This window comes from Vitis riparia, chromosome 8 (genome assembly GCF_004353265.1).
Source record: "Vitis riparia cultivar Riparia Gloire de Montpellier isolate 1030 chromosome 8, EGFV_Vit.rip_1.0, whole genome shotgun sequence".
NCBI lineage: Eukaryota > Viridiplantae > Streptophyta > Magnoliopsida > Vitales > Vitaceae > Vitis > Vitis riparia.
The window spans coordinates 11,327,434-11,349,514 of NC_048438.1; the positions used below are offsets into that span (position 1 = coordinate 11,327,434).

The window sequence follows — 22,081 nt, forward strand, 5'->3', positions numbered from 1 at the left end:
CATATCCATCGATCATCATCACATTCCCGTTATTTCCATTTAGCAAATATGAAATACCCAATAGCCCAAAACCCGTGACCCAATAGCCCAAAACCCGTTACCCGTTACCCGCTATCCGTTTCTTCCTCACCCGTTTTCCGTTCCTTCTCTTGTCCCTTAAAACCCATTTCTCATTGGATTCTCTGCAACTGAGTGAAGTAAAACAAATCCACCGTTCCATTTCTAAATCCCCGGTCTTTGCTCTATATGATGTCTTCAAAAACAGACGGCGCTGGAGAACCATAGATGTGGCATTTCTTCTCTGATTCTCGCCTGAGACCGCCAAGTAATCTGAATTCGGATATCGGTATCGTGACGGGCTTGGCCGACGAGGATACGACTCGGATGCTTCGATGGATTGACCCATCATCTTCAAAACACGGGTTCACTGACCACAAGTGAGAGAGCGCCGTGGGCAGGGGAGGAGGCGAAACGTCTTATCGCCCGCCTTGAAGAACGTTTAGCCAATGCCCTTTCTGACTTTGAATTTACTTGTATGTATTTGTACAGCATACGTGAACCCTAAAATTACTATATTTTCAAAATAATTTCACTTTTCGATCTGTTTTGAAGAAATTCAAAGCCCATATACCCAAATCCTCAGAAAAATGAGGGCTCTGCAAATGAAGGCTCCAACGTCACAGCCATTCCCATTTGGGCCATTCAACTCAGCCATACAGAGAAGATGGAAGAAGCCAGCAGATACAGCGCAGACTCGCTTGGAGAACAGAACCAGAGACTCCCAACTCGACAAGCTCACAGCCAACCTCAAGAGACTCGCCACTGTGCTCCAGCTCCAACACCTCATCTCCAAACGAAGAGGCCCACATGTGTCCGTGCAGATCATGTCTCGGTGGAAGAACATTGTGGGACTCAACGTGGACATGGGTCAGTTACTTCGGAAATACCCTCATATCTTTGAGGTTTTCACGCATCCGGTGAAGAGGAACCAGTGCTGTAGGGTTTCCAGGCGGATGGAGGATTTGATGTTGCAGGAAGAGGCTGCTGTTAAGGAATGCGAATTGGAGGCGGTGAGGCGGCTGAAGAAGCTTCTGATGATGTCAGTGAGTGGTACTCTTCGTGTTCATGCTTTATGGTTGATTAGAAGGGAACTAGGTTTGCCTGAAAGCTTTAGGGATTCTATTCTCGCCAAGTATTATGATGATTTCAAGCTAGTAGATTTAGAGACCGTGGAGTTGGTGCGCAGAGATGAGGATTTGGGGGTTGCCCAGGTTGAGATTTGGAGGGAGAGAGAGTATAGAGAGAAATGGTTGAGTGAATTTGAGACCAAATATGCATTTCCGATAAATCTCCCAACTGGGTTTAAGATTGAGAGTGGGTTTAGGGAGAAATTAAAGAACTGGCAAAGGCTTCAGTATCTGAAGCCCTATGAGAGGAAGGAAGTTGTTCGGGTTCGGACTTGTGGAGGGATTGAGCGGTTTGAGAAGCGGGCAGTTGGGATTCTTCATGAGCTTCTGAGCTTAACTACAGAGAAGATGGTTGAGGTTGAACGATTGTCTCACTTCCGGAGGGACTTTTGCATGGAAGTAAATGTGCGTGAACTCCTTCTGAAGCATCCCGGGATTTTCTATATATCTACCAGAGGAAACACGCAAATGGTTTTTCTCAGAGAAGCTTATAGGAGAGGGTGCTTGACTGAACCAAACCCAGTTTATGTAGTTAGGAGGAAAATGCTGGACCTTCTTTTGTTAGGACGGAGACATAGTAGAGAGCTTCACATTGAGAGCAAGGAGGAGAGTGACAATGTGGTAGGTGATGAGGATGTGGGAGTTCCAAGAGATGGAGACTGGGTCATTCCAATTCTGGACAACTTTGATGATAATCTCTGTGAGATTAGTGATTCATCTGTTGAAGAACTCAGTGACTACTCTGAGAATAAAATCAGTAGAAATGAACACAAATTTGAAGGATGAGACTTAAGATATATCCACGTCTTCTTGTTTCTTCTCTTCAATGACTTTGTCTAGTATGAGGTCCTATCCTGCATGAACATCCAGAAGGTTACCTCCAGAGTCGGGTCAGTTGGAACAAGTAAGAATGAGGTAAGCTTGATACAGGCAATTTTTCTATACCTAAGGAGTGCTGTTTCTCATTGTGCATGGTCCATTTATGCATGATTTTCTTTGGTTCTTAAGCTTTTAACTTGCCGTCTTTTCATGAAGAGTACATAAACTATCATCATGATGGTTGAATATTTAGTATGATAGTTCAGAATGTTTGTATTACTGACACTACACCAATATTTCATTTTCTGGTGCTCAATCTTAATGAACTGACTTAGGTTGTAATGAAGAAGCATGGAATGCCCTCAAATGGAATGCATAAATTTCATTTTTCTTTTTCTTTTTTCTTTTTTGTTTGGGTGCATTTTAACTTAGTGAAACATATTAAGCTTGATTTTGAATGGAAAGTATGCACGGGAGTAGTGAAACGTGTAGGAAACTTGGTGTTGTTAGTTAGTGTGAATCTCTATATTTTCATCATGTAAATTCCAAGCCCCATTAGATAGTATGTATTTTTTAGGAGCCAGTCCTAATGGGGTCTCTAATTTACTTCAAATGTAGGCTGAAGGAAAAAAGTTATGAATCCTTTCCTTGTGGGTGAGCATCGTATTGTATGTTGTGGGTGAGCCTTGTATTGTATGTTATGTGTGCATGAGTTGTATTCCCTGTTTTTATCGATTTCTGCCTTTATAATCATTAATTTGCCTATCAAATAAAAAACAAATAATAGTTAAAAAGAAAAAAAGAACATTTTAGTCATGTAAGTTTGCAAGTAAAATGGTCAAAACTCATTCAGTGTAACTGAATTTTAATTTATTTGATATACTTTCCAGGACCTACTGGCTGATGTTTTTATCCTTTTTTGGTGCTAAATGAGATGATACTGAACGGGACCCTTCAGGAAATTACATCTGGAAGATGTCATTGATGAGATCCACCCACTGGTGGATGATGATGTCATCATGTGTACAAAGCTGACATCAAACACGTGTGCAAACGGCCTAAGCTGAGTATTTACTGTGATCATTCACTTAACCCGATTGTGTTTCTCTGTTATTAAGATGACAAAGGAATAAAAAATGAACTAGAGAAGGGGGTAGGGTAGGGTGGTGGTTATTGCTGGGAGGAGGGAGACTTGCTGCACTTATTGTCTAGGAAATAGCAGAGTAGTTCTAGTGGGCATCATCCACCATGTCTAGAGAGATAGTTCACTTTTACTTCCCTTCATTTAGTAGGAAAAAAGGAAAGAAAGTTAACTTATAGAGCAGGGGATAAGTAATTCAACTCATTCTAAAGTGGAAAAAATATTTTAGTAGAGCATTATGCTTTCTATTTGTATTTCTTGTAAAGCAGTAAACAACTCAACTTTTTTTGCCTGTCTCTTGGTTTTTTCCTTTTTTTTTCTTTTTTTCAGATGCCTTTTGGTTTTCATGTTGATGTAAACTTCTTCTGGTTTCTCTGGATGTTAAAGACCCTCTCTGAGCTTGTTCTATTTGAGGACTCTGGCAACCAGTGGAGTCTTAGCAGACCAATACTGAGCTTGATACTTGCCAGTAAAGGATTTTTATACCCTTGTTGCTTCACTCGTTGTTTTAACTGATTTTCAAATCACATATGTAACATTCTTGACATCATAATTGTTAAAATTGACTTCATATTTGCAGTTCAAATGTGTCACAATCCCAAGTGAGGCAATCAAGGGATCAGTGAGATTTAACACTAACCTCAAGAATAATGTCTGAGATTGCTGATGTGTTGAGGATGGCTGTTTTTACTTGTGGATATATATGAACTGGGGACAACATACGAGATTTAAAATATCATCCAAAGCTTAGAAGCAAGAAGCATTGTGATTCAGATGTTGATGTTCACTGTAGATTTAAAATGCTTTATATTTGCTAGTATCACATGAATATTGAGATTTCCACATTTTTTATTTCTTCAGTGTCAGAAGGCCTAGGCACACCACAAGAATGCCCTATACTCCCCTGAGAATCAATCTCAAGCCTGCAGGAGGGGGTTTGTACAGGGAGCTGGATGTGCTTGATCTCAGAATCCTGTGATTGAACGATGATCAGCCCTCTTCAATCTTGGAAGACCAGACTTTTGCTGACCAAATCTCAGCACCGAGTGTGGTCTAATTCCACTATCAGAACTTTAACACAGGCTAGTTTTTAGGCTCAGATTATTGAGCAACGTGGGTTATGGAATTTATAGTGGAGAAGATATTCTGCTCAAATTCTATATCAAAATCACATAATATTTGAAGTTTTTTGTCCTCTATGCGGAGCTTCATCAGCTTGTGGAGGCTGTTCTTCTTCAGCTCATCAGACCTTTCATAGGCATAAAGCCACCGGAGTTGGGGGACCGTAATTGCTTGCAGTTAATGTAGATTTTGAGAAGCACGGTAACTGTGGCAGTGGGAGTGGCACGGAAGAGTAAGTGCACAGCTAAAGCTAAATTAACCTTGCTGAGGAAGGGCGTTATAACACCAAGTCAGTGAACTAAAAATTTAACTTCCAGGTGTCATTATACTTAACTCCAATAAGTTGGAGAAAATGAAAGAGATGACTTGAGCATTGCCATTGCTAAATAATGCCCAGTATTTATTCAAGCCAGTCAAGTTTTGAACATGTTACACCAATGGGCTTCAGTTTCTCTCCATTTTTTCTCTGGTTTTTCACCCACGTTATCCTCCATTTTAAATGGTAAATTCCTGAAAAGGAAGCCTGACTCTGGAATTTGAATCTGGTGAGAAAGAATGTGGTTTGGTCATCAAAGAATAGCGACGCTAAGACTAGGACTATGCTTGGTTCTAAAACAATTCTCATGTTTTATTTTATTATGAAAAAAAAAAATCAATCCGTATAACTTATGTATTTTAATATTTGATTTTTACATAGAAAAATCTAATAATTAAGATGAATTTAAAAATAATTTATTAACTTTAAAGTTATTTTTCATTTTCTTTCCTTTTGTGTTTTTCCTCGTACTTTTGGAAGCCAAACATATAACCTAAGGCACTTAATAGGAAATAATAATAAGAAGAAGAAGAAAGAAAACTACTTGTGATTGCCTTTGTATTGTAACATAAAGAGGCACCTCAAACACACGCAATGAGCTCTAGATGATTCAAACTCTTCAAATTTTAAATTTGGAGGGCAAGGTCAGATAAGATTTCAGTTTCCTTGTCACAATTCTTAGACTCACCGGCCTCACCTCCCTCTAATGCCTGTCTAGAAACGTGTAAACCAAGCACAAAAACTAATACCATCCCATCAAATTTTACTCTCTACCATATACTTATCATCCACAAAATACACCTGTTCAACCACTTCATTACTAAAAGACATTCAGACTGCTCCAACAATTGAACAGAACGTACAGGGAAGAAAACAAAAACTAGTTCCCAACCAACAGAGCAACCCAGACTACTTTGATGAACTATATATGAGAGTGAAATCCTGGTCTAAACGACCAAGGACAGCAGGTTAGCCTTTCCACCCTTCAAAAGTCCCCTGTCGTCCTTCCTTTTGTTGCACAAGTAACACTTTGGCCATTCTGCAGTCACTCAGACTGAAACTGATCCACAGTTACTAAAGAGGACTCCTCTCTGGGAAAAAAAAGAAAGAAAAAGAACGGTAAAAGAACGACCTAACCCAAAATTTTGAGCTTTCAAACATGTGATCTGCAAAAAAAACCATGGTGGTTTTACCCACTATATCGATAATGCCATCTCAGATTGTCAAGCTTATACATATCTCATTCTCTGTAGAAGACAATCTATTTTTAACATGCACAGGGGTCACCTATTTTAACATAAAATTGAATAAATATACCTCTTCACTGATACATATCAAGGTCGTCAATCCCACTACTTAGGTTGCCAGTCTTCATATGAAAAACAAACTCAGAATTTTCAGTATTTAGAGAGACCAGAGAACATTTCTATCAACATAAAACCCAGAGATAAAAAAGAATTGAGTATTCAAGATATTGCTTCAAAAGAAGCACAAATTATAAAACAGCAGCAGAATGAGTCAAATTATCCTCCAGCCGGTCGGCATACACCATCTCTATGCATGTCAACTTACCCAAGGCTTGAATTTTTTGTTGAAGAGAACAGTTCCCAGATTCCAGAATAGATAGAAAGGAGATCATGTTATATGAATATAAACATGATCTGCCCCATGATTGTAGTTGTTAAGCATGATAGAGGGCAACAAATAGCTAGCATCCTCTACAGAAGAACAAATAGCTTATATTTGGGATTAATGGCAAACACCTCTTACAAAAGTATAACCCAGTTATTCTCTTGCATAAGGCTCCATTTGCTTGTTGAGGCTTTTCGGTGCATTTGATCTTTCTATCTTGGAATTTAGTTCAGAAAGAAACCTTCCGGTTGACATCTATTAAAGCAATGACTGTATCCTAAATTTGAGCTGGGAAGGATGAGACATCTATATACACACCCCCACTTGACACCTGTGCCTGAACACATGTAACATAGGTTCTATCTCATGTGGAAGTTTGGTAACAGAGGTACAGAGTTATTTTATGAAACAAAATAAAGATACCTCTTAATGGATAAGTATCAAGCTCGGTACTGATCTTCTGAACTTCCATCAGCCACCAGTGTCCTCAAATAAAACAATCATTAGGAGGGTTTTTAATATCTAGAGAAACTGGAAATATTTATATCAACATAAAAACCAAAACATTAAAAAAAAAAAAAAATTAATTGAAACTTCGGGTTTGCTGCTTCAAAACAAATGCAAAATATAAGATATTAATGCTAGTCAAATGTTTCTTCCACCTCAGACTGGATTGGATTATCTCCGCATGTTCCCTTCTGATACCGCATACAACAAATCCTGTTCCAATATTTAAACATCTTTTCATTCCATTTTTGTATTGTTATACAAAAGGTAAGATCTATAAAATATCAAATGACAAACTTAGCTTTTAAGGATTGAAGTAGTAAATACCATGCATCTCATATTTGGTTCAGGAGAAACGCTTTTCAGAAGTTAGCAACCAGTTATTTTCTTGTTTGAGCTGAGGTGGTTGCACTTAATACTGAATTTAGCTCACAAGAGAAACCTCCTGGAGAAAACTATGAAAACATGTATGTTAAAAGACAGATAATTAAACTTGAATGGGACGTGGATATAATAGGCTAGAAATTTCAGTAAACATTAGTCTTTTCAAAGCAGAAGAATATGCTACCATACTAAACAGACTAAACAAAAATATCTAGGAAGATTAAGAGGATCCACTTCAATAGACAAACAAACTATAGCAGGAAAAAGTAAAGACGTCAAGCATGTCTTTTTTGGATCTGCCTCCAACTGCTTCTTCAACCACAAACAGCACCTTATATGAACATCACCAGTTCAGGCCTACTATATATGTTGTTCTGTTCATCATCCAGCAAAGGATAGGCTGCCACAAGTGCATCTTGAGCTCCAATATACAAGGAATTATAAATCTTCCAGTACACTTCCCTAACTTTCCTCGCAGGATGGAACAGCCCCTGTAGACAGTAGTTTAGTACAACAGCAGCACCCAAGGCTACCCTCATCCCTTCAATGGCTTCCATAACAGCATTTATGACATGGGGCGAAGTCTCAAAAATGTTTGGCCATACATAATTCATCAAGTGGACTAAAGCATCCTCGCAACCTAACCCAGCAACCCCCAAGGCCATATGCTTGACAGCAGAAGCTGCAGTCTGCCTGTGAACCAGATCTCTGTCCATAAGGGCATCCTCAAGTAATGGAGTCACCGCATAGATATAGTCTTTTCCCATTTCACCAATGTACTCGAATAGAAAAGAGAGGGATTTCAAAACACCATTCTGCACATTAAGCTCTGGAACACGATACTCATTCATCAGGGCAGGCAGAACTGTAAAAGGAGAACAGGTTTCTGCAACTATTGCAATAGCAACAGTTGTGCAAACACGATTTTGACGCTCCTGGACCTTCAGATTGTTCAACAAGGTTGCCAAGACATCCTGTGGCCCAATGGCCTTGGCAATGTACCCAAAAGTATTCACAGTAGCTCGCCGAATACCCTTCTTGTGGGCTTTAAGCATCTCAAGAAGTTCAAAACAAATCCTCATCCACTCCCTTGCAGGGACAAACTCAGCCCCACGATCAGCAATTCGACCAACAAGGTCAATACAGTTCTCCTGGACTTTCTCATGCCTGTTCTTCAATATGGGGGTTAATCGAGGAAGCAAATCCTTTATTGGAGGAGTCATTTTTGTCATACCAATGACATTGACAATTGCCTTGAGAGCTCCCAGTATTGATCCCAGAACTTCTGGGTACTCTTCTCCCAAGTACTCATACAATACAACCCCAAGATGACCCATTAATTGTTCCTCGTGGCACTGCTTCATGACAACAGCAATCCTTGAAATAAGATCTGCCGCTTGCTGTCTCACTTTTGCACTCTTGTTATTGAGTCGCCATTTTATGGTCCCACAAATCTGAGGAAGATAGGGTTTCACTCTTTGCCCAAGGGCATTGACAACTGCACCAAACCCATTAAGCATCACATTGGCATCATCGCTGGTCTGCTCTTGGAAGGCATATAGAATTCCATCAATCAGAAGCTCTTCTAAGCGAGCATCAATGTCCGATGCACCCAAGTTAGCAACCACCTTCTCAATAGTTTCCATAACCATTCTCCTATATGGTTCACTCTCATCTTTAAGATCCTCAACTATTCTTCCTACTATGTCAGCAACCCCAACCTTGTTTGCAATTTCTACAGTTGTGTCCACAAGCTGCCTATAATTTCTCCTATCCAATGCCATCCTTCTCACCCAGAAATTTCTGAAGAACTCAGGAAGAATATCATTTCGGATATAGTCAGCCTCTACCCCTTCTGTACTCACACACTGCTTCACCACTTTCAGCACAATTTTCTTCATTTCTTCATCAGGTGACTGGAATTCACGAATCAAGATAAACACCACTTCCTTGGTATAGTAACTGGCATATATTGCATCCATGAGGGGAATGATAAAACCAATTGCTTTCAAGAATGCAGCCAACACCTTCCCTCGGTGTGACCTGATACCCTTCCACAATGGCTTCAAGACTGAATCAAAGCTCTCAATACCATATGGGGCAGCAGCCTCAGCTAGAGCAGCCAATGACAGAGCAGTAATAGTTCTCACCTTTTGATTCTCATCATTGAGCCCATGCTCAATGATTTCGACAAGAGACCTCAGGTGTGGAAGAACAGCACAACCAATTAAAATAGCAATCTGCTGCACGATTTTGATTCCAGTGTGCCGAGCTTGCCATGATTTCTTACTCTGACACACAGCTTTCAGGAATGGCAAGAGAGCAGGAATCCCTAATGCAGAAGCAACTACACTAAAAGCTCTGGCAGTTGTGTTCCTCACATATTCATCGATGTTATCAATATCTGGACGCATTGCAGCAATCATAGTGGCCAATCCAGCCGCTTTGCTGAGATTGGATATAATTTCTCTACCCTCCACACGTGCATAGTAATCTTCATCAATCAAAAGAGGTTCAATCACCACAAGTATCTTGTGCACGAAAGGTCGAACCAATTCATCCAACTTATAAAGCACCCTATCAATGACCTTAACCAGAAGGTGTCTCTCTTGATCTTCCAATGTGGGTTGCATGAGCAATGGCAAAATTCTGTTGAACAAAGGTCCTGCACCAAACTCTCTAGCTTTATCAGTGAGCTGTCTCAAAGCTGTCTTCCTCTGTGGAGGTGTCCCATTCTTCACCTTAAGTAAAAGCTTCATGATCTTTCGCTCTTTCTGTTCTTCAGGAGACAACTCTTCCTCATCTTCATCATTCAATAATGCCCCAAAATACTGATAATCCTCTGGCTTCATGAAGGGCAACCCACCAGGTGCTTCCTTTGGAACATCAAATTGCTGCCCACGATTCTCTTCTGGAATTGAATACAATGGGGTCCCCAAAGGAGTTGGGGTTGCAAGAAGCTTTCTTGCAGGTGTTCTAATAGGAACATAGGATGGTGGTGGATCCAAAATCTTGTAACCCTCTTGTGGAAACATCGCATCAAGCTCTTCATCAGTCAATGGTCTATTCCTCTCTTCAATGTCTTTCTCCCACCTCAGCAAGTTATACTGTTCCGGAGTAATTGCACCACGTAAATTAATTGCTGATGGTGTTGGCGTGGCAAGTTCAACCCCACCAACAGGAGTCACACCAGGCGTGTATGCAGCAGCAGGTGTAGCACCAGCCATTGGTGTGGCACTTCCCATAGTTGCTGGAGTCTCATCCCACCTTGATCTCTGCCTCTTCGGAGTGGGAGTTGCAAGGCCTGCCAGCTTAGGAGTGGCATCCCAAGTCATCCCAGCGGGGGTTGCACCCGGGGTCGCCCCACCAGCAGCTGGGGTCGCATCTGCATCAGCCAACCGACCAGGTGTTGGAGTCTCATCCCACCTATTCCTCCTAGAAATCGAGGGAGTAGCATCAGCCACCCTCCCCGGAGTCGGAGTCGCATCCCACCTCCCAATCCCAGGAGTTGAATCCGGCAAATCCCAATCCGAACCTGTCTTTGCCTTCTTGGCACTTCCATCATCCTGCGACTGGTCCCACCTGTTCCTCCTCTTCTGCGTCGGCTGCTGCACAGCACCACCACCAGTTTCCTTCTCCTGCTCCTTCGCCTCCTCTTCCTCCTTCTTCTTCTTGGCAATCGCCTTCAAAGTCTCCTCCTTCTCCCTCTTCAACGCCTCCTCCCTCATCACATCCGCATACGTCCTCACCGACACATCGGGAGTTTTATCCCCAGACGCAAAGGCATCATGCCGGTCCGGCGATATAACCCGATTCAACCTCCTCCTCCTATAATCATCCTCGCGATCGATAATTCTCTGCGGCTTCTTAAAGCCCATGTCGTCTTCCTCCACACCGCCTCTGGGCATCTCCTTCAGCAAAGACGCCGGAGCAGTATAAGACGGCAGCCTCCTCCCCAATCCAGGATCCATGGCGTCCACATTCTCTTCCTCATCGTTCACAGGGATGGAACTCACGTAGTCTTCAAATTTATTGGTCCCGCCGTAGAGCTCAGGATCATAATTAACGGATGTGAGGGACGAGAGCTGTTGCTCCATCTTCTTCCTCTCTTCCTGTGTCCTCGCTATCTCCGGATCTATAGACGCCATATTGGTTGTCTAAAACCCTAAACAACTCTAAACGATGTGACAATAGAGAATATTAAAAATTAGGGTTTCCTAAATGGAAGAAAGCTTGAAGAAACAAAAACTAGGGTTTCAATTTCGAAAACTGACCTTGTTGAAAGGTGGAGAACGAATCTATTTCACTTTCCTGCCTCCTCTTCGCCGCGCGATAGGGAGAAAAAAATTGGCAGAATTGAAGGGTGATGAGGGTTTTATAGTATCAGCCTTCTCCACCGGCGGTGGACTCTCACTCGCCGCGTGACTTTGCCACGTGACCAATAAATCTAAATGTAAATATATTTGGAGTGCGTGATATTTAAAAAATAAAAATGATCTTAAAATCATTATCAAATATATTCTTAATTATTATAATTTATATATTAAAATAAAATTAATGTTTATATCCATAGAAATCATTTTATCTAAATCTTAGATTATGTAATTATACTCTTCATCATCATATATTAATTTTATTTATCTCTTTTGATATTTAAGATAAATATATTTAATTATTACTGATTTTAAATTTGATCAAATATATATTTATTAATTTTATTTATATTTTTTTAACTTAAAATAAGAAAATATTGAAATTTTAAATTAATAAAGGTTAAATATATTTAGTCGAAATGTGAGGGGAGGTAAGTAAAATTAACTTTAAATTTTTTTAATACTATTTTAGCATTTTTGCCCCACTATTTTAAGAAATTTATACATTAAGCCCAACTCAAAATTCAGGAGAAAGTGGGTCCTGTCTCTTCCCTCTGCTTCAGCCTCCATCGTCTCTTCACACGCAAAAGCCAATTCAACTAACAAGAAGAGCTTCTCTCTCCTAGGGTTTTGTCATTTCCGAGCATTGAAACACTAAAACATTGGCCCAAAATAAGCAGCCTACACTTATTCATCTTCGAAAAATGCGATCGTTTCCTCAGCCGGGTTCAGTCACCGTCTGCGAAATTAACAGGAATTTGAGTACGACGTCTCGTCTAGCTGGTTTGCATTGAGTTCTAGGGTTTTTGTTCTCGAATGAACTCTTGACATTTTTGTGCTTTGTATTGATACCTACAGTTACCGCCCTGAACCTTTCTGATGATGGAGCGAAGGACGCATATGGAAAACAACTTGTAACCCATCCCCTCAATTTCATGTTTATTCATATAAACGGCACGCAGAAGTCTATGTTTTAGTGCTGGGTGTCAATTTTGAATATTTTGAGCGGAATTTGAAATTTTGTGCCAACTGATTACAGGGAATGGTATTCAGTCCGGTTCCTTTTCAGTGGGATCAACTGTTGGCGCTGAGTCCTGAGCATGGAGCAGAGCAACCGCCGCAAGTAACCGGGGAGAGTGTTGCTCCAAGGAGAAAGGATTTATCAACAGCATTGCAGCGGATCGTGAATGATTCACTCAAACGGTTCTTTCATCCCAATGATGTAAGGGCATACTTTGATTCTTGAATTGGGCTTTTGAAACCTCTATTAGCACTTTATTTATTGTTAGGTCTTTAGGTGACTTGTATGTAGAGATCATTGTTTGAGTGCCTAATGGGTGGGAGTAAGAGGTGTACCTCGTGAACCATCTAATGGGATTTCCCTTTGAATGTAATCTTTTTTGTTTTACTGAAGATGTATTTAGGGCAGGAACATTGGGCATATAAGTGGGCATTCCATCTTAGTGTCAGTCCACCTCAATATCTATACAAAGATGGAGTGTTTGGAGTATTTCTATTGATTATCATGTCATTTAGGCCCAAGTCAGACACACAATTGCTTCAGTTTGAATATCCAGAGGATACTTGTGATTCAACTGGAATGCTTAATGCCCTGAATGGGATTTTAGAGCTTGGGGTTAATGTTCTCGATGATGAATTAGATGGAAGTTTATTAAATCGTTTTATTCCTTTGAATTAGATGGTTAAAATCATTGCATCATGATATTGTTTTTCTTCTTCCTCTTTGAATTGCAATCTTTTAAATGATATTCATATGGTTGGAATTCCCTTTGGTGATGGATGATGGGTGCTGTGCTAATTAATCCTGCCGTACCTATGCAATGCCCTTAGATGCAGCAGTAGAATCATGTTCAGCTGAGGAATGAATGCCCATTTGCTTTAAGGTCTATAGCTCACTGGCAATGCCAGGGGGATACTTGGAGGAATGAGCTCACTGTTGTGGACTGTGATTATGCAACTTGTCAATAAAAAATCTGGGGCAGGGCAGATAGTGCTTTTTCCTAAATTTTCTTGGTAACAAGAATTAAACATTTCAGCCTGGGTAATGCGACTTAAACATGTCATCTTGACAAACAGCATCTACACATATATAAAAACCACTATCTTAAGCACATCTGTGAGAACAAGTTAAGAAGAAAGTGGTTGAGGAGTTTTAAGACTTGTTTTTCACATCCTAAACTTTTACAGGTAAACTGTTTACCAGAGGTCGATCTTCAAGGAGTAAGTTGGCACCGACATAAGCATATTTTAGCATTTATCTCTGGGCCAAATCAAGTTATAGTTCGAGATTATGAGGATTCAGGTCAGTAGCATTCATTGAAATACTTGCTGTTCTTTTGCTGATTTTGTTGGCACTTTTTATTCTTTTTGTCAGTTTCCTTTTCAACATCTTTTAGATTCTTATGAATGCAAACTCTCATGCTAGTGAAGTAAAACATTTTCTTTTGGACAGAAGGGAAGGAGCCATGCATTCTAACCCATGAGTCACAAAGAGATGTTAAACTTATTGAGTGGAGGCCTAATGGCGGGAAGACACTTTCTGTAGCATGCAAGCAAGTATCATTACATCACTGCATTCTCATCATGATTTTAGTAAATTGACATTAGGTGTCATGTAGGTCTACCATCAGTTTTAAACCTGTATATTTTATCAGTAATTGGATTGAATTGCACTTTCAGGGGTGGTATTTGTATGTGGGCTGCTTCTTATCCTGGCAATGCTGCAATTGCAAGATCTGGGGTTGCCCCTTTCTTCGGAACTGTTGCTAGAGGCTCTGGAATTCGGTGGACTGTGGTAGATTTCCTACAAAGTCAAAATGATGAACAAATTAGTGCACTATCATGGAGTCCTAATGGAAGATATCCAAACAAATTTTCATCTGGCATTTAATTATATTATTTAACTGTAGTTTCATGTCATTATTGGTAATAGGAGCATTTGTTCTAGAAGCTGAGATATCAATCATAACAACTCTTCACAACACCAAGCTTCTTTTTTATTAATCTACCTTCTTTCACATGCATATGGTAGCCATTTGAGTGTTGCCCTTTGAGATGTGTTTGTAATTTGTTGCAGGAACCCAGAGTTATGCTGTATGCATTACTGTTCTGTTGTTATTTTATTTATTTGATAGGTTCTTATCAACCATTTGTACTTATTTTATACTTTACAATGTTGTGAGATTGCCTTAGTTGAATGAAGTAGGTCACATTTGGAGTCTTGAGATTTTGTGCAACAGCCTAAACTAAAATTTCCTTGACCTGTCATTACATATTTGGCATCTGCTTCATATGAAAGCTCGTCATTCACCATATGGGATGTTGCTAAAGGTATGATAAAAACATCCTCCCCTCAATTTTTTTGTCTCATAGTTGGTACTTCTTCTGATCTTTGTTGAGTAGCTTGCCAGATGATTTAAATGTAATTGGATTCTATTATTCTCTTTTTCACTGTTCTGTCATGTTTATTATTTGAACTTCTCTCTCTCTCTCTGTACATATGTGTGTGTGTGTGTGTGTGTATGTATAAATGCATCCATATATATGTGTGTGTACGTTTATAAATGTTATTTTTAATATTAATCTTGTTCTGTTCCTTTGCTCATTTTGCTTTTATTTCTTAAGAAAAATGTACCATTCGTATGCCTGTACGACACACATAAGTTGGTATCTTCAGATGTTAAAATTCTATAGAAATGACACTAATAATAGCAAAGTAATTCTTGACTCCTTTTTCTGAAATAAATAGCAGATGATTTTTTTAGCAAATGGATATGCAAGATTTATGCATACAAAATGTGCATCTGAAAGAACCACCCTGAAACTCCATAAGTGTGGAGCACCATGTAAGAAAATAATGAGAAATTACATTTGCAATCACTTCCACTAAAACAATCTTGATAGACGTTTATAATAATTGTCACTTGAAATGGTAGTCTGTACACGATATTTGAAATATTGGGTTTGAACTTTGACTGAGAGATGTTATATTTGTGGTTTTTATTTGGTGATTATATTTCCTTGTTCTAAACCTTATTTATCTTATTTAAGATGATGATTTTATTGCCTCATATTATTTACAGGGCTAGGGACACCCATTCGACGGGGATTAGGAGGCATATCAATACTGAAGTGGTCACCTACTGGAGATTATTTTTTATCTGCCAAATTGTACAGTCATTTACTATCAGAACTTGGCTAATTGCTAACTTGCTAATTTGCATGCTGTTGATTTGGTGAGCTGATCATTGTGTTCTTTTGCAGTGATGGAACATTTTATCTTTGGGAGACAAACACATGGACATCAGAACCATGGTCTTCAACTAGTGGTTTTGTCACGGTAAGATGACTATTGGAGGGACTACTAGAGATTATAAGAATAACACGGTTCACATCTTCTTCAAGCTAATTTGGATTGGCTTGACCATTAAAGTAGAAAGTTTAACTTTATAAAAATGCATAAAAGAAAAACCTTCCACGAGGATAACAAATTTCATGGAGATTCCTCTGGTGTTATTTTCTGTTCTTCCATGGGAGGTAGATGCCCATGGTGGAGGATTCTTGACTTCTCTTGGTACATGGTAGCTTCCGGCCCTCAGAGGCCTAGGTTGGCTAATCAGGAGGCAAATGGTTTTAGATCTTTCATCTTTCCTTATATGCTTCACTTCATTTATTTAATGATATATATATATATTTGTTATTAAAAATGAGCACCGTGTCTTTTCTTATAAGGGAGCAACATGGGATCCTGATGGGCATATGGTACTGATTGCTTTCTCAAAATCCTCAACATTGGGTTCTGTTCACTTTGCATCAAAGCCTCCATCATTGGGTATGCAAGCTTTATTTTCTAGTTCTAATATTTAGTCATTCTCTTCACACATTTCTAGTGTCTGGGACGAGAAGGTTTGTCAATTTATAAGATATAAGCTCTGTGATTTTCACAAATTTCTGAAGATATATTGGTTGAAACTAGAAATGTTTTGGAACATGTGGGGTTCCATACATGTAAAAATGAAACATTAGTGTAAATTATTTGCTTGTGCTCTTGTCTTCATTTTGAGTTTGGCTTGAAGGATAATTCATCCTTTCTTGTAAATTACTCTGCATAATTTTACTTTCTCTTTCTAACTTGCATTTTTCTTTGACTAATTTTCTTTCTTTATGATCTCACACTTACATTGTATGTTAAAGCTCTCTCTTAGGTAAAGCGTGCAGTCCTTGTATGTTGACTGATCTACACTTCTAATATGAAAAAATTAATTCCTCATTTTCTTTGCACTCAGGTGCTGCTCTGACATATTGTTTACCAACAATGCCCTAGGTTTTGATAGGAAAATATTGCAAGGCTCATGTTCAATGTGATTTGACTAAGGCTCTATAGTAGCTATCTGGCACACAACACAACACTTCTTTCTATAGCTTGGGACCAGCTGCATGAAAGTGAATATCTAAGACTTTTCATTTTTACTTGAATTTGAGTATGCATGTAGAATTAAATGTATGTGTTTTGTATAATACCATTTCTTCATTTTATAAGTGCCTTTTTCTAGTTCTCGATGAAAATGTAGGGATAATTGTCATGAAATTGCTTCATCTCAGAAATATATCCATCAACAATTATAGTTGAAAAATAGTCTTGAATTGCTTTATGTCAACCGATGTGTGATTGAGAACTGTACCCATTTAGAAAACTTTAAGAAGAATTTTGTAATAACATTTTTTGCTTGTAACTTAAAAAGAAAACCCTTGTGTTGGGAAAATTTTCCATTTTTTCCAAGACAACTTATATCTAATATAATGTGAAAGATTTGAAGATATTGGTTAGTTGGTTGCCTTTCCATTGATATTATTTTTTGCTAAATAAAAGATATTTTAATTAGGGAAAGTGGAGAAAGAAGGGAAATGCCCTATTTTGAGTTCTAAGGTTTGTATAACCGCGTAAAACCCAATACTATTAGCATGTTCTGTTAAGTTGAGGGAAGGGATCCATGTAAATGATATGTGGTAAATATACTGGTGAGATGTGCTTCCTGAATGTTAAGAGTACAATATATATTATGAGTCCAAATCGTAACAACTTAAGCTTTTAGGAAATTTGGTAACTTAACATGGTACTAGAACTTTGGTAAACTAGCGGTCTTGTATTAATGCCATGATGTTCTGTCTGTTAGTCCTCAGCTGTAGCATACTAATGTTGTGCTTGTGTGCATAGATTTTACCCTTCTAGGTGCTTTTTTATTCTAATTCTATTATATATAGAAAAAGCATACTAATTTTGTCTGCTGAACTTCTTTTGATTAAGGCTTATTGATGGAATCTAGGGTCTGTATTTAATTTATTTAAACACACTGTTATAGATTTCATTGATTTCACTTGTGGAGTTCATTTGTTAATTTTGTTTATCTATGATGATTGGCTTCAGATGCACACCTGTTACCAGTTGATTTGCCAGAGATAATGTCTTTGACAGGCAGGTAGGGATTTCATTTGGTTCCATTCCTTTTTTGTATTATTTATTTTCTTTGGGAATGGAATCATAGTTGTTAATGGATTTGATATTCTGTTTTTGGAAGATCTTTAGTGGGGAGGGTCAACCCTTTTTCTTCCTCCCTGCTTCTACAAGTTCCAGGAATGGAGTGAAGCTCCTGTCACCGGCTTCTGTTTCCCCTCCAGTGGTTTCCCTGTTGGGAAATTAAATTTTTGCAGAAATCTTTTTTTTTTTTTTTTGAATGATCAAATAGCAAATCACAGGTTCAATAAATTTTTGCAGAAACCTTAATAGCCATGAAATGAAATCCTTGACCTTTCTTCACTTATCTTGTCCCTAGAAAAAGGCTTATTTGCTTGATGCTGTTCCATAGCATTTGTAGAAACAGTGTCAGCCAGCTAAGAAATAAATTTTATTATTCCAGGTGAATAGCTTTATAACCAAATGTCATAAAAATGGTTGAAAGCTTATTTTCCATGCAAAAGCTATTAAGGTGTAAATGTTTTATTTTAAAGATCTTTATGAAAAATAGAAAATAAAAATTGAGAGGGTCTTGGAGATAGGGACCATCATCAAACATGAAACATTATGGGACCTCCTAAGGGAGCTGGATTACTTTTTCTTGTGAAAGTCTAGATCTACAAATTGGGAAGCCAATAGGTTAGTTAAAAGAGGAGCCTTGCTATGTTGTGGTTCATCTGGTCTTGGAGATAGGGACCATCATCAAACATGAAACATTATGGGACCTCCTAAGGGAGCTGGATTACTTTTTCTTGTGAAAGTCTAGATCTACAAATTGGGAAGCCAATAGGTTAGTTAAAAGAGGAGCCTTGCTATGTTGTGGTTCATCTGGTTTGAGAGGAATGCCATAATCTTCAAGATCAAGAGGAAAATGGTGGAAGATGTATTGGAGGGTTTGTGTTACATCATCACTCTTAGGATTTTGCCTAGGAATTCTCTGAGTACCTTAGTATTGTCTTACTGGGCCAGGGATTAATCTGTTAGACATACCCCTTTTTGTCCTTTTTCCCCTCATATAATTATTTCTGCTCAAAGGATCTGTTATCCTTCTCTCTATATTCCATTCTCATTATTTATAAACAACTACCGCCCACCCACACACATGCATTCACATTTCTATAAAAAAAAAAATGATCTTGTAAGTTTTTTGGTAAAATTTGATAATCTTCCTGTTTGATCGTGTGTGTATTGCATGAATGGTAGTAGATGACTTGGTAATGTTGGTGACCTGGTTCACCTTGCAAGCAACTAAGTCATTTTCTTGGGATTTTATTCTCCACCCTCACCTTTGTACTTTATTCTGAAATATTTCTGAGTTTTTAGGTTTGCTCTATTTGGTTCTCTCTCTCTTATTCTCTCCTCTTTTCCGATTGTATAAATTTTTTTTCTTGGTTTTTGGCTCTTTAACATTAATTAACAGCACCTTTTCCTGGACAGCAAATGTGTATAGCAGTTCATATTTTTGGTTGTCTAAGCAGAGATACATTGCTGTGTTAGTAGGTTTAGATCTGAAATTCGGTTATTGAATAATATTGGAACAACATGTGTTTTCAATCAGATTCTGTTGTGCATGGTGGTATTTGTTAAAAATTATTTTCTTTTCTTTTGTTTTCTTTTTCCCTCTCACATGATCCTGTTATTTCATGCAGTCAAGGCATTGAGAAGATAGCTTGGGATGCTACAGGAGAGCGACTGGCTTTGTCATATAAAGGTGGGGATGAATTATACAAGGGTCTCATTGCCATATATGATGTTAGAAGGAATCCTCTGATTTCTGCATCATTAATGTGAGTATTATTATGTCAGCAGCTGTCTTCCCCCTATTTTTCAAATGGTGTGCCTTTTTGGTTTCTTTCATATCTTGAATGAGAGCATTTTAGTATTAGCTTAAAGATGATATCTAATCTGTAGTTTGCTATCATATGAATCCAGTGGGTTTATTAGGGGGCCTGGCGAAAATCCGAAACCTTTAGCATTTTCATTTCATGACAAGTTCAAGCAAGGTCCATTGCTTTCTGTGGTAAGTGATGGAATTCAAATCCCTCAAATGTTATTTTTTGTTTAGCCTCTGTGATATCCTTAAATGAATCCTTTAATTGTACTGTCCTTGACCCAAATTTATACACTAAAAATGATATACAATAGATTGAAGCATGAGCATCTCGGTCCTATCTATTTATAAACATTTATACTATAATTTCAACAAAACATTGGTATATTGCCGAAACTTAATTTTAAGTTCAAAGCAACAGGCACGTATTGGTACCATTTCTCTTATTGTTACACCATTCTATGAAATTAGTTTTATGCGTTTAGACTCACTTTCACCTTTTATGCAGTGTTGGAGCAGTGGCTTTTGCTGCACCTACCCTCTCATTTTCCGCTCTCATGCTCTTTCATAATCAAGGTAAATTTTTTCTCCGTGCAATACTGATTTTCCAACACAAGAATCCCTTTTTCCTGGCCAAAACCAAAACCAAAAAAAAGGACATTCACAGTTTCCTTTGCATATAAAATTTAACCCTGAAAAGAACAAATCTTTAAGTACTGTTCCTTCAGTGTTCAGAAGTACAAATTTTATCCTGACTCAGTATGGAAACTTCTCTGAAGCAGTTCGTCCAGACTACTTTCTGAGCTTTCTGTTGTTGAGATAGCAAATTTTTCAATCACCTTACTGATTCTGTTGTTGGATTCTCAATTTTTCTCTTTTCAGTTTTTTTGCTGGAGGCTTTTCTTGGATTTCTGCAACTAATAGGCCTTTTTGGGTATTGGTGGAGAGGGCAGATGGAGTTCCTGAATGAGTGCCTCCCAAAACACCTACCAAATTTTCTGTCTCACCCTCATTCTGCATATTAATATGTTGGCCCTTTTTTTTTCAGGGAGTAGGCAAGGAAGAATAGCTCATGTTGCCTAACAGAAATGCAGAATCCTGAGAATATTGATTTTTGAGCTGTTATGATTCATATTTTAAAATCCTCCAATGCAGACTAGGCTGGAGCACCTCTTTTCACATTTTATGTAATTTACGTTTGTTGTGTGACATGGTCTATTTCCAAACAGGAATCACAGTTTAGTGTCAGGGTAAATGAGATTTAGGTGGTGTTTGTTTTTTTACTTAATTCTAAATAGAACCTTAATGTTTAATAGTGTTAAATATTATTGTTTATTTTTGTAGTATTTTATTTCTATTAAGTATTAAAAAGTAAAGAAAAATCAATATGTTATTATTTTTATTTAAAAAAAGTTAAAAATTTTGATATTTTTTATTTAGTAAAAAGTTTATAATAAGTTATGAAAAAGTAGAAAAACAAATAATTTAAATTCTAAAAATAAATTGTTTTAACCAAAAAAACAAACACCCTTTTAAAATTTAGCTGAGGTTTCCCTCTGGGTTGAGCAATGAATATCCTAAATAGGAATAGAGATGAATGATAATCAACATCTAAGTTTTGGCTTTTATAAATACAATTTTTTATTTCTATTCTCATTTCTAATCGGTAATTAATCGGCAAATTTCTCGTATTCCTTCCAATTATAGAATATTAAGATATATCTTCAAAGCCTAAAATGACCTGCATATTTGCCCTGTAGCTTTAATTATCTTGTGTTTGGTTAATATAAAAGAAAAAAATTATAATTTTTTTATTTAGTTGTTTATGAAAAAAATTGAGTAGAAGAAAAATGAATTTTTAGATGATGCACAAGAAGAAAAAGGCAGACAGAAAATTTTTATGCATTTTCCCTCTCTTTCTCCCCATGTTTTATTCAAATAGAAAAAAATAATCATTTTCTAGCTCACATATTTCTCAAGAATCAAACACAATGTAGGATAATTTTAATATGATTTTTTCAAATGGCTTTCAATTACATACATGAATACAACAGCTCTGATGAGTTCAATAATGGATTCAATGTAATTTTGGTCCAAATGACTAAAAATTTAGATTGAACTTATGAGTTTTGGCTGGCTAACATCAATATTTATACTCTGAAGTCAGAACATTTTGCTAGTGTTCTAATAATAAATTAATAATAGAGACTTGATAGAGGGAATTAGGTATAAAATCA

General features: G+C 37.8%; 3 protein-coding genes across 11 annotated transcripts; 2 read left to right on the top strand and 1 right to left on the bottom strand.

Moving 5' to 3' along the window:
- The first annotated feature begins 119 nt into the window (after positions 1 to 119).
- Positions 120 to 4,727, top strand: LOC117919625 (protein ROOT PRIMORDIUM DEFECTIVE 1). 6 transcript variants are annotated; one of them, XM_034836827.1, is made up of 3 exons: positions 120 to 533; positions 613 to 2,102; positions 2,897 to 4,703. In XM_034836827.1, the coding sequence occupies exon 2, from the start codon at positions 648 to 650 to the stop codon at positions 1,971 to 1,973; it is 1,326 nt and encodes a 441-aa protein (XP_034692718.1). In that variant the 5' UTR covers positions 120 to 533; positions 613 to 647; the 3' UTR covers positions 1,974 to 2,102; positions 2,897 to 4,703. The 6 variants fall into 6 exon arrangements, with proteins under 6 accessions (XP_034692718.1, XP_034692721.1, XP_034692720.1 ...); XM_034836830.1 differs by having other exon boundaries at positions 121 to 2,102; positions 2,897 to 3,616; positions 4,009 to 4,727; XM_034836829.1 differs by having other exon boundaries at positions 121 to 2,102; positions 2,897 to 3,923; positions 4,009 to 4,703.
- A 2,481-nt stretch (positions 4,728 to 7,208) lies between these two features.
- LOC117919717 (splicing factor 3B subunit 1) lies at positions 7,209 to 11,481 on the bottom strand. 2 transcript variants are annotated; one of them, XM_034836953.1, is made up of 2 exons: positions 11,383 to 11,481; positions 7,209 to 11,283 (listed from the first exon to the last, which is right to left on the bottom strand). In XM_034836953.1, exon 2 carries the CDS (start codon positions 11,254 to 11,256, stop codon positions 7,441 to 7,443), a length of 3,816 nt encoding a protein of 1,271 aa, XP_034692844.1. In that variant the 5' UTR covers positions 11,257 to 11,283; positions 11,383 to 11,481; the 3' UTR covers positions 7,209 to 7,440. The 2 variants fall into 2 exon arrangements, with proteins under 2 accessions (XP_034692844.1, XP_034692845.1); XM_034836954.1 differs by having other exon boundaries at positions 7,209 to 11,273; positions 11,383 to 11,438.
- A 535-nt stretch (positions 11,482 to 12,016) lies between these two features.
- Positions 12,017 to 21,157, top strand: LOC117921186 (aladin). Of its 3 annotated transcripts, XR_004652297.1 has the most exons (16): positions 12,017 to 12,243; positions 12,340 to 12,395; positions 12,521 to 12,703; positions 13,690 to 13,804; positions 13,955 to 14,054; positions 14,182 to 14,361; positions 14,774 to 14,832; positions 15,585 to 15,672; positions 15,766 to 15,841; positions 16,234 to 16,333; positions 17,927 to 17,978; positions 19,663 to 19,800; positions 19,946 to 20,033; positions 20,353 to 20,420; positions 20,727 to 20,814; positions 20,893 to 21,157. XR_004652297.1 is itself a non-coding variant. In XM_034839000.1 (15 exons), the coding sequence occupies exons 1-14, from the start codon at positions 12,186 to 12,188 to the stop codon at positions 20,413 to 20,415; spliced, it is 1,356 nt and encodes a 451-aa protein (XP_034694891.1). In that variant the 5' UTR covers positions 12,017 to 12,185; the 3' UTR covers positions 20,416 to 20,420; positions 20,727 to 21,157. The 3 variants fall into 3 exon arrangements, 2 of the variants coding, with proteins under 2 accessions (XP_034694891.1, XP_034694892.1); XM_034839000.1 differs by having other exon boundaries at positions 20,727 to 21,157; XM_034839001.1 differs by having other exon boundaries at positions 13,958 to 14,054; positions 20,727 to 21,157.
- Positions 21,158 to 22,081: the final 924 nt, after the last annotated feature.

Bases quoted from the DNA above. Each gene is read 5' to 3' on its own strand.
- LOC117919625 (XM_034836827.1), top strand. From the start codon at position 648: ATGAGGGCTCTGCAAATGAAGGCTCCAACGTCACAGCCATTCCCATTT.
- LOC117919717 (XM_034836953.1), bottom strand. From the start codon at position 11,256: ATGGCGTCTATAGATCCGGAGATAGCGAGGACACAGGAAGAGAGGAAG.
- LOC117921186 (XM_034839000.1), top strand. From the start codon at position 12,186: ATGCGATCGTTTCCTCAGCCGGGTTCAGTCACCGTCTGCGAAATTAAC. The intron at 12,704-13,689 runs GTAAGGGCATAC...AAACTTTTACAG, and splicing joins GGTTCTTTCATCCCAATGAT to GTAAACTGTTTACCAGAGGT. The intron at 14,362-14,773 runs ATATCCAAACAA...ACCTGTCATTAC, and splicing joins TCATGGAGTCCTAATGGAAG to ATATTTGGCATCTGCTTCAT.